This window comes from Natrix helvetica, assembly GCF_964273705.1.
Source record: "Natrix helvetica genome assembly, chromosome: 1".
NCBI lineage: Eukaryota > Metazoa > Chordata > Lepidosauria > Squamata > Natricidae > Natrix > Natrix helvetica.
This window is the reverse complement of record NC_138548.1, coordinates 21,837,520-21,855,024: the sequence shown is the minus strand read 5'-3', so window position 1 is coordinate 21,855,024 and position 17,505 is coordinate 21,837,520. Positions and strand designations below refer to the sequence as shown.

At 40.7% G+C, this 17,505-nt stretch overlaps 2 protein-coding genes across 2 annotated transcripts; both read left to right on the top strand.

The window, feature by feature from the left end:
* Positions 1-69: 69 nt before the first annotated feature.
* Positions 70-10,185, top strand: RAB8A (RAB8A, member RAS oncogene family). The gene is made up of 8 exons (XM_081938896.1): positions 70-255; positions 1,285-1,345; positions 2,673-2,733; positions 3,588-3,665; positions 5,115-5,204; positions 6,218-6,283; positions 7,886-7,936; positions 9,571-10,185. The coding sequence occupies exons 1-8, from the start codon at positions 132-134 to the stop codon at positions 9,661-9,663; spliced, it is 624 nt and encodes a 207-aa protein (XP_081795022.1). The 5' UTR covers positions 70-131; the 3' UTR covers positions 9,664-10,185.
* A 2,957-nt stretch (positions 10,186-13,142) lies between these two features.
* FAM32A (family with sequence similarity 32 member A) lies at positions 13,143-17,251 on the top strand. Its single transcript, XM_081936544.1, has 4 exons — positions 13,143-13,382; positions 14,197-14,341; positions 14,451-14,504; positions 16,766-17,251. The coding sequence occupies exons 1-4, from the start codon at positions 13,306-13,308 to the stop codon at positions 16,832-16,834; spliced, it is 345 nt and encodes a 114-aa protein (XP_081792670.1). The 5' UTR covers positions 13,143-13,305; the 3' UTR covers positions 16,835-17,251.
* The last annotated feature ends 254 nt before the right edge of the window (positions 17,252-17,505 follow it).

The following is a 17,505-nucleotide window of genomic DNA, read 5'->3' as shown; positions in this document are numbered from 1 at the left end:
GGCTATAATCTACAGGAGGGAGGACACCTGATGACGTTTCAGTCGCAGTGACCAATGAAATCCCACCATTGTGAAGATGGACAGTTTTGCTGGCCGGTAGCAAATCCCATAGAGCCGCCGGGTCGAAGAACATGGCGAAGACCTACGACTACCTCTTCAAGCTGCTGCTGATCGGCGATTCCGGCGTGGGCAAGACGTGCGCGCTCTTCCGCTTCAGCGAGGACGCCTTCAACGCCACTTTCATCTCCACAATCGGTACGTCACCGCCTGGCGACGGGAGCCATTCCGCCTACCGCCACTGTCGCTATGGCAACTCCTCGCTGCCTCACGACCTCAACCCCTTCCGGTCGGCGTTACCATGGAAACCGCCCCCTCCCCTCTCCCACAGCTCAAGAAAGGGGCGAGGGCGCGAAGTGGGCCGCCGTTCTGAGGTGGGCGCGGCGAGAAGCAGCGTCCCCTCAAAGACCTTACGGGGAGATGAAGGAGGGAATTGGGTCTCGTGTGGACTGAACCAGCAGGCTGATTCGGGTTCACGTCCACAACACCAACGGCCCAAATTCTCTTGAGTTCGGCTTTCTCAGGGGGATTGTGGGGAGGGGTCAGATAGGAGAAAGTCCTTCCGCCCTGGTAATTTGGCGAAGGGAACAAAAAAAATTGTACTAAATGGTTTTTAAAAGACTTATGGATAAAAGTCGAAGCCACTTTTCCAGGTAGAAAATGAGTGAAAAACTACCTTTGCTGGTTTTAGAGGAAGGAGAGAAAGGAATAACGATGGAAAACAATATAGCAAAAGAGCAATGGGATTATGATAGATGCAATGCTAGATCAGATCAGAGAAATCATGCTTTTGAATCATTGTTCACTAAATAGTCACTCATCCCAACCTATCACAGAATAGGTGACAGCATAGTTAAATTGGGATTTGCTGCTGCCAGATGGAGACTACGGCTTGACTGAAGAAATTTATGTGAGGGCCGTCAAGTGGTACTTTGGATGGCTTAGCAGCATCCCTTAACTGGTTAAGCAACAGTAGTGGAGTCCCTGATTTTAATTTTTTGCAGTTGGGATATTGCAACACCAGGGTTTCTCTTACATTTTCTGTAGTTAATTTGAGGACAAGTGGGTAAAGGAGTCATTTTGAGAAAGGGTAATATGCAAAAGTATACGAATAACTAAAAATCTAAAGAAACTGCATTGTCCATCATGCTCATCCCCAAAGAAGAACAATAGGATGCTCTGATTCCTTAAAAACTAATAAATGTTATATTTCTAAAACTTTTGTAGGTATTGATTTCAAAATCAGGACGATTGAACTGGATGGCAAGAAAATTAAGCTGCAGATATGGTAAGGGGCACCTCAGGGACTAGCAATTTTGCTGTATCAAGACCTTATATAACCATCCTCAGCTTATAGATGTGGTGAGCCCACAGCACAGTTGAAGAGACCCACGTTGGGGAAGTTTGCTTTAGAGCAGGGATTGTCTTCTTACGACATATATATGGTTCAAACCAAATGCCAAATATTACTATTTTACATATAGCTTTGATGTCATATAAGTTCTAATAATAATATATATTATTAGAAAGTAAAAAAGAGGTAGTTAGTTACAGACTGGTCTGAACCTGCCAAGAAAAAGACAAAGGCAAATAAAAATAGCAGGAATCTCATAGAATTGGAGCAATCTGATTCTTCTGATTAATTGTTCTTTGGCTAGACATTGTTTCAAAGTTGTCTCATCTTTATCATCAATATTTTACTGTGTTCCATCTTTTAAGACCATGGGTCTATAAAAAATTGAACAATCAGAAGGAATCCTGAATGAGCCAATCTATAGTTTTACATAACAGGTAGTCCTCCACTTAACCACCACAATTGGGACCAGAATTTGCATTGCTAAGCAAGCTGGTTGTTAAGTGAGTTATACCTGATTTAATGACCTCTATGCGATGGTGGTTGAACGAATCACCATGGTTGTTACATGAATCACTTGGATGATAAGTGAATCCAGGTGCTCCCATTGACTTTGCTTGGCAGAAGCTGGTTGGGAAGCTTGCAAATGGCAAACATGCAACTTTGGGATGGTGCAACAGTCGTAAATACATACCAGCTGCCAAGCATCCAGGGACACTGCAGTAGTCATAAGTGCAAAGAACGGTCATAAGTAACACTCAGTTTTGAATAGCAACTAAACAAATGGTAATAGGTCCACTGTATGGTATTTGTACATAATCTACTTGTGCGATATTCCCATAGGCCCTGTTGTCCATTAATTTGCTGGTTCCCTTGTACTTATCCCACTTCTATGCCTAGAGAGGCCTGCCTCCTCATAGTACAGGAATCATAAGTCAGCAGAAAATCCAATGGCCCAAATGCTATCACTCTTCCACCTTGAGCTTCATCCTAAGAATACTGGAGCTGAATAAGGATGGAGCAGGAATCTGTCTCCCACTTTCTGACGTTAAGGTTGACTCAGTTTTCCATCCTTCTGAAGTTGGTAAAATGAGGACTCAAATTGTTGGGGGCAATATGTTGGCTAAATCACTTAGAGAGGTCTGTAAAGCACTAAAGTGGTATATAAGTCTATTTCTATTAAAGATTTATCAAATAGTGATGTCGTTTAAAAGTACTGGTATTTATAAAGCTCTTGAAACAACGTTTTGTCCTATTCTAGGGACACAGCTGGGCAAGAACGATTCCGGACAATCACAACTGCTTATTATAGAGGAGCAATGGTAAGTTCAATTCTCTACGGTACTGATGAGCATTAACACCGGATAGGCTCCTTCAAAGGCTCCTCCAATTGGTTAAGACAGTGGTTCTCAACCTTTTATTCACCCCAGCTCCCCTTTAAATACCTTTTGTGGCCACAGATCATGCCATGGACCCCCAAGATTTCACTCAAGATTTAAATTATAATATTTCTTCAAGCATTCACATACCCCCTGTGATGACATCCTTGCCCCCTAGGGCTCGGCAGACCACAGGTTGAGAACCACTCGGTTAAGATGTTCCTTCAGTAGGAACGTGGCTGTAGTTAATGTTAAAGCCTTTGTATCTATGCTTGCTGTTTTTGTTGCTTATTGCTTTCCCTCCCTCTTTTCTAAATGCTTAGAATAATAATAATAATAATAATAATAATAAATATTTATTTCTTAGCCGCACCCTCTCCCGAAGGACTCGGGGCGGCGTACAATAAAACATAGGAAATAAATATATAAACAAACATACATATAACAAAAACGTATACCAAGACATATACATATATGCAACTTATTTTTTCTTTCCTTACCATAGAATCATTTCTTTTCTTTTTTATGTTTCAGCACTGATTCCATAGTCTCTTTTGTATCAGATTTAAATCTCAGAGTTGAATGCTTCCCACACAATTCTCATCTGCCTACCCTCCCTCACCCCCTTCATCATTAGTCAGATCAGTCTTCTGCTTCTTTCCACCAAAACTCTTCCTTGGAAAACCTTTCTCAATGCTATCAGCTAAGTTGTATCTGTTATCTCATTTACATTTACATTGTTCAAGTCCTTGAAAAATTAAAGAAGTATCAGTCTACTTTTCTGTCTCATTCTTTAGGGCATCATGCTGGTGTATGATATTACTAATGAGAAATCTTTTGAAAATATTCAGAACTGGGTCAGAAACATTGAAGAGGTATGTTTTCTCCATTAAAATGTGTAAATCCTCTTGGTCAGATTTTGTGTTATTTCTTACAGGTACTCATAATGCAGGGGGGAAATCCTGTATTTTGTTTCCTGGTATTTGGGAGATATTAACACTTAAAGTAGTAAAGTTTATACTTCACAGCATATTGTCCAAGGCTCTACTTCTTTCATTGACAGATGAGAATTGATTAAAGTTAATGGGAAAATTCTTTGTCTTTCTAAGACACCCCCCCTTCCAAGAGCTGTCATAGTTCTAGGTAGACAATCCTCCTAAATAGATTTTGGTGACTTAATGACTTTCAAGGGGCTTGAGATTACAATGTCTAAAAATTAACCAGTAGAACCAATACTTGATTTGGAATTTTGGAGATGTGATCCTAAGACATCTGGATATTGCCAGGTTGTTGAAAGCTAGATGGACATACAATCTTTCTTTGCTTAGGGCAGCTTCCTATTTGTTCTTAAACTGGTTGAAGCACTTTCTACCTAATAATGTCTTTTTGATTGCTGCAGACAATTGCACAGTGGAACATTATTAATACTTTGCAGTTTAAATAAAATTCAATTCTTATTTAACATAGCACCACATTCTGTGAGACCTCTAGATCTGATTGTGGCAACATTCTCTGTAACTGGATTCCATTTGTAAATTAATGGCATGGATGAAATGGATACATGAGATAAAGAAATGAGCTAGTTGGCCTTTAAAATCTCTTATAACCGTGATGGCGAACCTATGGCACTCATGCCACAGGTGGCACGTGGAGCCATTTGTTAGGACAGGTGAGGCATTGCCCAGTCAGCTCCAACCCGCACGCACGTGCTGACTGGCTTTCTTTTAAGGCTGTTTTTCGCCCTTCATGGCTTCCTTGAAGCTTCTGGAGCGCAAAAAACCAGTCCTATGGGCAAACCGGAACTTGCTCGTAGGGCCATTTTTTGCCCTCTGGAGCCTTCAGGAGGCTTCCCAGAAGGGAGGGCAAAGTCACAGTTCCCGAACTTCTGGGTTGCCCGTAGGGCCATTTTTCATCCTCCAGAGCTTTCCTGAAGCCTCCAGAGGGCCTCCCGGGGGTGGGGGGAGCCATTTTCATCTTCTCCATGCTCCTAGAAAGCTGCTGGAGTCTGTTGAGGATCAAAAATAGCGTTCAAAAGCGGGGGGGGGGGGGGAGAGAGTGCTGGTTGCATGCATGGGGAGGGTCACGCCCATAGTATTATGGGTGTGGACACATCCGTGCATGACCCTCCTGCACTCCCTCCGCTTTTGACACACAATCCAAAAAAGGTCACTGTCTTATAACTTTAGGGTTATATAAAATTTGATGACAAAGAAGTGGTCTACACTGGCAATTCTTCCTTAAGCAATGAGAGAGGAATAGTACATAAATGTCAACTATGTTGTGATTATCTCATAAACGGGCTGAAGATATTTTCTTTCTCCTAGCATGCATCTCCAGATGTAGAAAAAATGATCCTTGGAAATAAGTGTGATATAACCAACAAACGGCAGGTTTCCCGAGAGCAAGGTGAAAAGGTAAGGTTGATCCAAGAATCTAGAAATTCAGAGGATCATATAAAAAGAAGTAAATAATCACCCAACTCTTGTACAGTTAGTCCTCAACTTACAACCACAATTGATCCCAAAAAATTCCATTGCTAAGCAAGACAAATAATTTTTGTCCTATTTTGCAACCTTTCTTGCCACAGTTAAGTGAATCACTGCAGTTGTTCAGTTAATAACATGTTGTTAAGTGAATCTGATTTCCCCATTGACTTCGCTTGTTTTTGCAAAAAACGGGCCGTTTTTTTGCCTCCCAAATCCCCCACATGTCGCATTTTTGCCCTCCCTGGTCCCCAGGAGCACTTTGCAGGCCTCTCAAACTCTCTGCATGCCCATTTTTCACAAAAAACAGGGTGTACAGAGGGTTTGGAAGGCTTGCAAAGTGCTCCTGGGGACCGAGGAGGGCAAAACCTTTTTTTTTTTTATTTACCTCTTCAAAATCTTGGTGCGTCTTATACTCCAGTGTGTCTTATAGTCCGAAAAATACAGTATTTGAGTTAAAAATCCTAATCTATTTTTGTTCTGTGACACAAAGTGAAAAGAGAAAGCTTCTTTCTCTGATACCCTTTGTTCTTAGCCTGGACTTTGAACTGAACATGAGATATGGGTGACCTAATTGGAGCACTTTGAGCATTTAGCCAAATACAGCATGTTGTAAGGCAGAAAAGAGCATTAGGTTAATGCAGTTAACCAACTTGGATGACTGTTTTTCTTTCTTAACCTTTGAGCCCTGAAAGGCCTTTGGCCTTTCTATGTTGTTAGAAATGTAGTCGTTGCTACAAATGCGGAAACTGTTCTGAAAGGCAGTTTTAAAACCAGAAACTCACCTGTTTGACGGTAGCTACTATGCCCTTGTCAGATTGTGTATATAGCCTTTGTATTCCCATCGTATTAGAATGTTTTGGTTTTTTGATAGCAATAGAGAAGGAGACTTTCATGTTAAAATTCTGTTTCATGCAATTAATTTGAGGTCTCTTTTTCTTCAGCTGGCTGTTAGCTTTGGAATTAAATTCATGGAGACCAGTGCAAAGGCAAACATTAATATAGATAATGTAAGTATTGGCTTTTCATCTTGCAAAACCACTCTTGTCCAAATGGCAAATGGTTTATCTAGTGCAGTGTTTCTCAAACTTGGCGACTTTAAGTCCTGTGGACTTCAACTCCCAGAATCCCCCAGCCAGCATAGCTGGCTGGGGAATTCTGGGAGTTGAAGTCCACGGGACTTAAAGTCGCCAAGTTTGAGAAACACTGATCTAGTGTGATATCTCAAATGAGATTCTGTGGGGATTTGGATTCCAGTGCTAAGAAATGGCTTTCAATGGTTGGTGTCAACCATTGGTTCTATTAATATAGAAAGAGGGGAGTTGTTTGGAATAATTGCATCAATATATTTAATTCATATTACATTTGGTATTATTTTTTTAAAACCCACTGACCTCTTTACCATAGCCATACTAAGATTCTAGAGAAGGGGTGTCAAACTCGATTTTATTGAGAGCTGCTTCACTGTTGTATTTGGGTGTGTGTCAGGATGTGTGTGTCTGTGGGCAGGGTGGGCGTTTGACACAGGCTCAAGATGTACTTTTTTCCATTCTTTCTTTCCCCAGTTTTTTACTATAACCATTTTCCTATTTCTTCTAGCAGATATTATGGGCAAACATGTATTAATTATTCTTCATACTCCACTACACTTTTTATTTCTAAATTTATACCCCATTGTTTAATAGTAAATTGCTTTTCCAGGCAGAAAAGCTATTTATACAATTGTATTTTTATTATGAAACTAATAAAAAAACACAATAGCATAAATAACATGATAATACAAGATCTAACAGAGATAAATTTCAAGGATAGTAAACAGAAATGGCTGTCAATTATAGATTGTTAATTGTTGATTAAATGGACCAACAGAATGCAAAATCTGAAATTAAACTGTAGCATTAACATAGGATATTGCTTATTTTCTATCCAGATCAGGCACTTACTTGAGGCCACATAATTGTAACCCAGTCCTCCTGCAGCACTCTGCCTGCCAGAAACAGGCCATGCAGAGGCCCCACACAGCACATTTTGGCCGACAGAGGCACTACCGGTCAATCCTTTATTTCCAGGCTGGCCCCGTGGGCCAGATTTAAGCATCCCGCAGGCCGGATTCAGCCTGCGGGCCGTGAATTTGACACCCCTGTTCTAGACCGTAGCCATCAGCCATTCAAATGCCAAGTTTATGCCTGAAACAGTTTTACTCTTTGAACATTAGACTACAATTATTGTTCACTACACCAGCCTTTTACAAAGCCTAATGCTTGACCTCATTTATGCATTCTGTAAATGTAATCTGAAATATCCAGCAATCTTACTGCACATTCTATGGTCACCTAACAAAAGCAGTATATATCTAATCCTATCCAGATAGGGGCCAGCATAATGGGCTTTGACTGTGCCAGTTGGGAATTTTGGCAGTTGTAGCTGCCACACATCCCAGGTTATGGCCGTATTCTGCTAGCTGTTGGCATATGAATTAATGGCCAAATGTTTTCTGTGTCCTTCCTCATTTGAAATAATTTGTATTTAATTTTGGTGTTCTTTATATAAAGAAAATCACCAGTAAAGTATTTTTCAGTCATGCACTTTTGTATCTCTTATTTTCATTTTAGGCATTTTTTACACTTGCCAGAGACATCAAAGCAAAAATTGACAAGAAACTGGTAAGCACCTTCACTATAATAGAGTTCCCTTGGGGAAAGACTATGAACTGTGGCAAATATTCTTTTTCATGGGCAGGAAAATGTTCTCTGATTGTCCAACTCATTGATTGGATTCACACATCACTAAGTGGTTTGTTTTGGTTAGATTTAGCATACTATGGGAACCCAGTCATTGTGATTTTGTAAATGATGCTTAACCATAACATCATATGATATTTACAACAAGATCAGTGTTCAACGTTGCCCTCTCCATCTTGTTATATTTTGTGTAAGCAATATGGTTTTCTAGTACTGTAGGCAGGAAGATTATTATAAGTATAATCAATTTATTGTTGGTTTTTGCAATATTTATTGACTACTCAAATCATACAAGTTCTGGATAGTGTAGAAAAAAAGGAATAATTAAAATTAATGTAGGATTGCATTACACAGTAAAATGCTGAGAATTTTCAACCCGAACCATTAAAAAAGAAAGATCTTAAGTGCCTTCTGGAACATCAGAAGAGGAGGAACCATGTATACCTTCTGGGTCAATGAGTTCTGCAGTGCAGGGTCAACAGCTACTACCATTGAAGAGGAAGGGTGGAGTTCCTACACCCAGGCCATGACAAAGTTTCATCCATCTGTGTAACCAATACTCTGTGCCCCCCACGATAGGGCCAGAATCAAGGCAATGCAGATAATCTGCTTCTTCTAGAATCTATTATAGCTAACTTTTCCCAAGAAGAGGAGGTGAAAGTTGTCAAATACAACCAGATCAAAAGTTGGCCACTTCAAGAAAGGGCACATTAATCACATCTTTCAAGGCAAGTGGCATTCATCTCTCTCTCAATGAGGCATTGACCACTGCTTAGCTGCAGCTGGACATACCTGGCCATTAGCCCAAGAGAGCAAGGAACAGAACAGATCAAGCCTATGGGTAATAAGGCTCATCGTAAAAGTACCACACCCATTTTTAGGGTTCCATAAACTCAGTAGAAATCCCAAGTCATATTGCATGACAATTGCCAATCTAATTGTAAGAATAACCCCAAAATATGCTTTGAAGCAATCAGATCCTCAAGATCTCTTCCCTGTCCTTCACCTTACAACTACTATAAAACCTAAAATCAATAGAATCACATCCCTGTTAATGCCCAACTACATCTCAGCAATAGACACCAACGTACAGCTTTCCCTTCTCTTGTAATGGCCTATCCAGGGTAAACCCTATTACTTCGGGGGAGGGGAGGACTTTACTATCAGACAACACATAGTGATCATATAAAACAAGAGCTCATAATTGGAGTTCTGAGACTGAGATTCCAAGGGAGGGTACAGAAACAGTGTGTCTTTCACTTTTTTTTTCTTTATTCAACTAATTTCATAATTACTGTATATAATTATCCTACATGCCATATGTGATTTTGCTCCTCTGGATATTCTGTTGCATAGCATTGCTGGCAGCTTAATATTACTTACATGTTCCAACAGTATTCCAGCATTACTTCATCAGTTTTGGCTAGTTCTGCTGGCATAACTGGTATAACAATAATATAATAGAGCTTCGACTCTGTTCTGCTAGTGGATTTTATATTTAAGAATGACTTTTCAATTTCCTAGTAACTGAATCTTGCCATTCTTTACCTTTCTAGGAAGGCAATAGCCCTCAGGGCAATAGCCCAGGAATGAAGATCAGCCCAGATCAGCCAAAGAAAAGCAGTTTTTTCCGATGTGCCCTTCTTTGAGGGGTACGGCCTTAATATGAGGTGCTGTTCAACCTTTCTGGACTTGCCCATTTGCACAGGCTTTTTTTCCTCTCTGGATTTGATCCCACACCAGTCTAATGCAACGGGACAAAGTGACTCCTTTTCATAATCGACCCTTCTGTGATAGAGAAGCATTAATTCCATCACTGCTCCTGATAAATGTGGGGCGTGTAGATCAAGAAATCAGATACCGGACATTTTGAAACAGGCTTTTCTTTTTCTCTCGGGAGATGTGGTTTGTTAACTGTTATCATGACTAGTAGAAAAAGTGATGATCAGCATAATTCTAAATGATTTTCCTTTGCCTTCCCAATCTATGAAGGAGTATAGGGTGTAGCCTGTAAAACAGAATGAAGCACTGACATTTGTAGCGGATTACTCACCCTCCCTCTTGGAATCAGGAAAAACAAATTAGTCTGCTCTTGGCACTCATTCTAGACACTCCCATAATAGAAATTGCACAATGTCTCAAAATAAAAGTAAATTATTTTTTTAGAGAAATCAATGTGTATTCTTGTATATACAGGTCAAATTCCTTTCCTCTTGTGCTTCCTTCTCAGTGTAGGAGATTGATGCGGGGAGAGTATTATTTGATTGATTAGATAAATGTTTGATTTTGAACTGCAAGGTACAAGTCCTTGTAATCATATAAGGGTTCCCAGCAGGTTAGACAACAGCAGTTCAGTTTGCTTACTGCGCCTTGGCTTGACTGCTAATCTTGCAGTTCTTCTTTGGCATTAGACTCTTGTCTGACTTACAAATAGCTGCTTTCTCCTTTGAGAAAGTTACTTGGGTTTAGCCATTTCTATAGGATTTCCTAAAATTCCCAAGCAAAAATTCAATTTTAGTATTGACCCTGTGAACACATACTGCCACAATAGAAACCCGATCTTATAACTTTTCTTCAGGGTACTCAGGATTCCAGTATAACTTCTGTATCTCTGGAAGACTCACTTATATGTTGGAAGCTATCTATTTACAAGAGTTTATTATTAAACGGCGACTTAAGCTCCATGACTAAAACTATTTTATCTGGGTCAGAGCTGCTTCCTATGGTTTTTTCCCCATGCAGCTCTGTGTGACTATCAAAGTAATGGATATGGAAGTTACTTAATGAAACTTGTACTCCCTTTTTCAAAAATACTGGAATAGATTTCCAAACATTTTTGAACCCATCCATTAAATGAATAGTATGTTATCAAAGAAAATATGATCTTGATTTCTGACAATGCCCAAATGTGGGGGAAACTGAACCAAAGATAACCTGGACTGTTTTTGAGAGATACATCCAAAAATGAATCAATTTCCTTCTGTGAAGGACAAGATACGAATTATACTAAAGATTCAACATTCTCTCCCAATACTTCTGATTTAAAAATATCAAATAAAATGATCTACATTACCTAGGAGTATTTCCAGTTACAATCCTTAAACCCTACAATCCTTAAAATAATATTATGGTTTTCACACCTGTTTTGGGGCAGATCAGACCAGTCTGCTCCATTTTTCATTTATTTAATATGTTCATATAGCATTTATATATCATTTCATTATTCATCAATGAGGGGAGAATATTGTACAATACTTAAAGCCACCAATGTAGCTACCGTGTTTACCCGAAAATAAGACAGAGTCTTATTTTCTTTTGCCCCACAAAATATGGCTTGGGCCGTATAATCAGGGGAGGGCTTATTGTTTTGGGGTTGCCGGGCGGCTGCTCCCTTGCAAGCAGGCTCCCGAGCCGGGCACAGCATCAAGGATTAAGCAACCATGAGGTGACCAAGCTCACGAGCAGCCGCCCAGCAAACCCCCTCTCCAGCCGGGCAGAGCACCATTCACTGACCTAGGGAGTATCCCTAAGGCACCAAGCCATGTGGCGCTCTGCCCACTCCCCAGCTCCCGCAGCTTGTCATAGGGCCCACAACCATGGAGCGCACTCCTAGAGCAGCCGCTGCTGGAAGAATCGGAAGCCAAGTTCCAGAGTTTGGAAGCCGGAGAAGAAGTTATGCTCAGAGCGCAGTGGCGGCAGTGAAAACGGCGCTGGCACCCTGGCCCTGCAGGGAGAGCTGGGCCACGGCATGATGAGGCTGGGAGGCATGTGAGCTGGGGACAAAACAGGTGCTCGTGCAACCACCCTCTCCAGCCGAGCAGAGCTCCATAGACTGACCTAGGGTATCCTGAATGTGCCAAGCCACAGGGGCTGGGGGGGCAGGCAGAGCGCTACATGGCTTGGTGCCTTAGGGATACCTCCTAGGTCAGTGAATGGCGCTCTGCCCAGCTGGAGAGGGGGTTTGCCGAGCGGCTGCTCGTGAGCGTGGTCACCTCATGGCTGCTTCACCCGAGGCTGTGCCCGGCTCTTCAGGAGCCCGCTCGTAAGAGACCAGCTGCCCGGCAACTCTCCCCTCTGGCCAGGCAGAACGCCACTCCCCAACCTAGTGGTATCCCGAAGGCGCAAACATCTTATAACAACCCTGCAGTGTAGTCCACTTCCAAAGCTATAGTGTCTAACTCCACACTATAAAAAATATGTTGAAACTCCAGAAAGAGTGCAGAGAAGAGCAACTAAGATGATTAGGGGACTGGAGGCTAAAACAGGATGAACAGTTGCAGGAATTGGGCATGGCTAGTCTAGTGAAGAGAAGGATCAGGGGAGATATGATAGCAGTGTTCCAATTTTTGAGGGGCTGCCACAGAGAGGAAGGGATCAAGCTATTTTCTAAGGCACCCAAAGGCCAGACAAGGAATAATGGATGGAAACTGATCAAGGAGAGATTCAACCTGGAAATAAGGAGAACTTTTCTGACAGAGCAATGAACCAATGGAACACCTCGCCTTCAGAAGTTGTGGGAGCTTCATCACTGGAAGTTTTCAAGTAAAGACTGGTCTGCCATCTGCCAGAAAATGGTGTGTGGTCTCCTGCTTGGGGGGACGGGGGTTGGACTACATCACCTACAAGGTCCCTTCTAACTCTGGTAATCATACTGGTGCATAGGTGCACCAGCATACCTAACGTCCCTATCCTACTGTCCCCATTTATTTGTACCCATTTCCTGTGTTCTTATTCATGTTTATTCTTATTCCTGTTATCTTGTACATGAGTGACAAACTAAATGAACTAAATAAAATAAAAAGTATTGGAAAGGATTCCCACTCCCAGAAATGGCTTTGGCCATGCAAGCTGGGAATCTTGTGAGTTGTAGTCCTCGGGCTTCTGAATTCTAAAAGGCATCAAAGACTAGACTAGATATAGAAGACCCACAAGGTCCCTTCCAACGCTGCTAATCTATCTAACTCAGAATCGCAGGTAAAACATCCCCTCTGAATGTGCCCGCAGCTCTACTGCGTTTCCCTTTTGCTTCCTTTAACGTTTCAAATAGCAAAATCTTCTAGACTGGTGATTCGTGACTGGAGCCGCTCTAGCATTTAACACTCTATGGGTAAATGGCAGCAGTTCGCCGGTTTTAGCGATCCGCCCGTGTACGCATTCCGAAGTTTCTTGTGGTTTGGTTCCTTTAATCCGGAAATACTTTCGCAGCCTTGTCCACACAGCCCCCGAGAGAGAGAGAGAGAGAGAGAGAGAGAGAGAGAAGGGAAACGTCGATCCGCTGAAAGAAAAGGGGGATGTCGGAGTACGAAGCTGTCCAGCGAGGCGCTCTACGTATGAAAGGGGGCACCGACTGCGGATCTGCGGGGAAACGGTGAGGGGGGCCCCTCCAAAGGCAGAAATTGCATAGGCGGCCGGGGAGACGCTCGTTTTGTTTTTCATAATCCTACGCTCGCCCCACTCTTTGGGGCAGGCGGGTCTTCTTTTGCCCTTAAACACTAAAAAGTAACAGTTGAAAGGGACCTTGGAGGTCATCTAGTCCAACCCCCTGCTCACGCAGGAGACCTATACTAGGGATTCGAACCGCCGTTCTGCCGACCTTTCTGAGCGACTAGCTTAGTGTCTTAGCCACTGAGCCACAGCCAAAAGGAAATAATAAAATTTTAAATTATTAGCTTTGGTCCTCTCTCAGGAAGCCCTAACAAGAACAAAGTCCTCACGACCACCACCACAAGAGAAGGTAGAAGGAGATTACTTTGGCTGTTGTGGTTGTAAAAGCTCTTCATCATCAACTGGAAAGCAAGACGGGGCTGCCTCAAAAGGAAACGGCACTTAAAGCCCACTGTTGAAAGGACTTGGTCTTGCGTAGTCACCCACACGATAAAAGGGCAAAGAGTCCATACATTTGAAAACCGTGGAGTTTATAAGCTGAAAATGCTTAACTCCTCTCCTCAAAGTTAAGTGGAGGATATGATTCATAATTATCAAAGTGTTTTAAATTCCTTATTTCTGCTATAAAGACCAGGTTATCCTCAGGCTTGATCGAGGCTTCTTTGTGCCAGTTTCCAATTTGCCATTTTTCTTAACAAGAAAATCCAAATCAAAGAATATGGGTGAAGATGTAGAAAAATTGTATTCTTTTTTTCCCACCGTGCTTTGTGAAAGAATTTTACATTATCTCTTTTTAGAAAGAAGAAGAAAGATAAAGAAAGAAGCAAGATTGTAGACCAGATTGTCAGCAGCAAGAACCAGGAGGAAGAAGAGGAGAAGAAGCGGGCTCTGGACAAACGTACTCCAGCACAGTTGGCCTATGAAAAAATGCAAGAAAAGAGGGTTGGTGTCTAAGAGAGAAAGAGGTCACCGCAGAGAGTTTGAGTTGAGGGGAACAAAAATGTTCCTTGACAAAAAGACAATAATCAATAACTCTCTTTTTATTTTATAGCAAATAGAACGAATCTTGAAAAAAGCATCCAAAACCCACAAGCAGAGAGTAGAGGTAAGTTCTTGCTTGGGAGCCACATCATAATGGCAAACTCTTGTTATGGGCACAGCATGCTGTATTACGATGCTTTTAAGGAGGAGAAAATATGGATGAGAATTTTCCTCTGTGGATCGATGTAAAATGTTAACTTTTTACTGCAAATTGCTATTAAACCTAAGCTATTTGCAAAAGAAGGTTAACCATTTCCCCCCCTCAATCTCTCCCCGCATCCTTTTGTATTATAGAACAGCCTGAGTTATTTCTCTGGTAGCCCGTTCTTTCTTGGTCATTAGTCATTAGAGAAAACACAGAACATGAGAAAGACCTTTGAGATCATCCAATCCAACCTATAGTCCAGTGCAGGATTATACTACTACAGCATTCCTAAGAAGATGGCTATTCAATCTTTGTTTAAACATCTCTATATAAAAATAATCTACCTTAGGCAATTTGCCTCATTATTTTATATTTATATTTATATTTTTATCCATCCATCTGTCTCAGAGAGGAGCTCTGGCTTGTGTACAATATATTGAATAACTTTTATATATACATACATATATAAATTCTTGACTTTTGGAATATAGTGTGTGTGTGTGTGTGTGTGTGTGTCTGTGTGTCTGTGTGTATAAAAAGAATGTACATCTTCAGCCATCCTTACCCTTCTTGTTAGGATCAGATCTAGGTAAACAATCCCTTTGCTTTCAACCTTCTGGAAAATGAAAGTCAGAAAACTACTGAATAATCTTGGGCACTTTGCAGTTTGGGTTATATGGAGTGGACAAGTTGAATCCCCCCCATGTTTTTCTTCCATGAAAAACTAATCTGGTTGACAAAGGCATTATTTAAATTTCATTAACAATCATTAAAACAATTGAAAACAAGCAATAAAAATCACACTATTAAAAACTGGCATGTGATACAATTGCCCCATTGTAGAGGTAGTCCTCAACTTGCAACTGTTTAACACTGGTTCAAAGTTATGACAGCCTGGGTAAGTAATTGGCTTCTGACAGTCAACTGGGGAAGCCATAATGACCAATTTGTTTAGAAACATTGGTAAAAGGTTAATTACATTCGGTTTGGTAACATGACTCCTTTAACTTCCGTAAGAAACTCAAGACCCACCTGTTCCGACTAGCCAGCCTGGCCTAATTGTAATCACAAGTACAATCTATTACTGACCTTCCTGGATGGCTTTTTTAGTATTGTAAATTTTGGGGTTTTAATTTGGTTTTAGATCGTTTTTAACTAGAAATGAGTTCGGGCATTATACAGACCATATGTTTATGTTGGTTGTCTAATGTTTTGTTGTTCCTGCTTTGTTGTTTTATATGTACTGTCTGTACACCGCCCCGAGTCCCTGCGGGGAGAGGGGGGCGGTATATAAATTTAATAATAAAACTCAAACTAACTGAAATTCCAGTCCCAATTGTGATTGTTGAGAACTACCTCTATCCACTTTTCCTTCTTGAACTCTCAGTAGAAGAGCACTCCTCAATCACCTGCCAAATATTTAAGAAAGGTCCAACCTAATTTTGCAACAGGAGGCAAAGACAAGCTGTTCAGTAGAGTTGGGGCAAACATCAATTTTCAATCCCTTCATTTCATGCCAAGTAAGGTGGAATCCTCAATGTAGTTAAGTAAGACATGTAACTTCTTTCCTGTAATTACATGCTTATTATTGGGTGCCTGTTGGATCTTTCCCAGTGCCAATTTACCGTATTTTTCAGAGTATAAGATGCACCAAGGTTTTGAAGAGGCAAATTTTTTTAAAAAAGTTTTGCACTCTGCAGACCTCCCCAAAACGGCCCGTTTTTCACGTAAACAGGCCTGGTTTGTTTGTTTTTTAAGGTATGAATAACCTTTAGGAGGCTTGTAGAGTGCTCCTGGGGGTTTCGGGAGGAAAAAAATGCTGTATTCGGTGTATAAGACGCACCCAGATTTTCAGCCTCTTTTTTGAGGGAAAAAGGTGCGTCTTATACTCCGAAAAATATGGTACACATAGCTTCAACACTATTTTTCTGAGCTCTTTTCTCTTCATTACTTCCAAATGTGTATCCTTGTGATTAGGAAAAATTGTGCCTATTTAAAGTTTCTTATTTTGGATTAACTTCTATTGAGTACATACAAACTAGATGAACTGAAATCAGGGTTTTTACATACTCACAATGAAATTTATTTAAATAGATCTTTGCCGAATCTGAATATTTGTATTCTGCATTTGTAAAGTAATGGAGTTCTTGCTTCTGACTAATATTCTTTTTCTTTCCTAGGATTTTAATAGACACTTGGATACTCTGACTGAGCATTATGACATTCCCAAAGTCAGTTGGACTAAATGAGCATCTCTTCCATCAACATTTTCTTCTTATACAATCTTTGTTTCTAAAATGAGCACAGATGGCAGTATTGAGCTACAGCTCATTTGGCAGAATTGCTATTTTGTTGTAACTTCCTTTTCTTGAGCAAACTTGCTTTTAAAGAGACACATAGCACCTATTGCTTCGAGTAACTGGCAGTTAGCAGTTTAAATTATTTCTGCTTTATTGTTGCACACATTTAAGGACAAATTAATCCTTGGCTAGTTATAGAGAAGATCAGACACATACAAAATTTAGGATTTATGCAGTCTGTTGCTAAAAAGCAACTCAAGAAGGACAATTTAAATCCTTGGGGTGGGAGAATTACTCTGTGCACACGTTTTCTAACTTGATTGCTGCATTGTAAAAGTATACAATAAATACATACAAAAAGAATAATTGCATCTGTCAAAGCATTCATCCAGCATAGTTCCATCATTCCTGAAGGCTCCAGTCCAATGGTTCTCTCATCGTTTTGGTATACAATCTCAACATTTCCTAAGAAATATTATTTGTAAAGGACAATTCTAATGACTCACAGCTTCATCTACTGGAAGGACCACTGCATATTCTCCATATTGTGATTTACTTATAATGATGAAAATTTGTTTAAACTAATTAAAAACACACATCTTGATTATTAGTAAAGAGCA

Coding starts and splice junctions, on each gene's coding strand:
- RAB8A (XM_081938896.1), top strand. CDS start 132: ATGGCGAAGACCTACGACTACCTCTTCAAGCTGCTGCTGATCGGCGAT. Junction 256..1,284: donor CACTTTCATCTCCACAATCG/GTACGTCACCGC, acceptor AAACTTTTGTAG/GTATTGATTTCAAAATCAGG. Junction 1,346..2,672: donor AAAATTAAGCTGCAGATATG/GTAAGGGGCACC, acceptor GTCCTATTCTAG/GGACACAGCTGGGCAAGAAC.
- FAM32A (XM_081936544.1), top strand. CDS start 13,306: ATGTCGGAGTACGAAGCTGTCCAGCGAGGCGCTCTACGTATGAAAGGG. Junction 14,342..14,450: donor AAAAAATGCAAGAAAAGAGG/GTTGGTGTCTAA, acceptor TTTATTTTATAG/CAAATAGAACGAATCTTGAA. Junction 14,505..16,765: donor CCCACAAGCAGAGAGTAGAG/GTAAGTTCTTGC, acceptor TTTCTTTCCTAG/GATTTTAATAGACACTTGGA.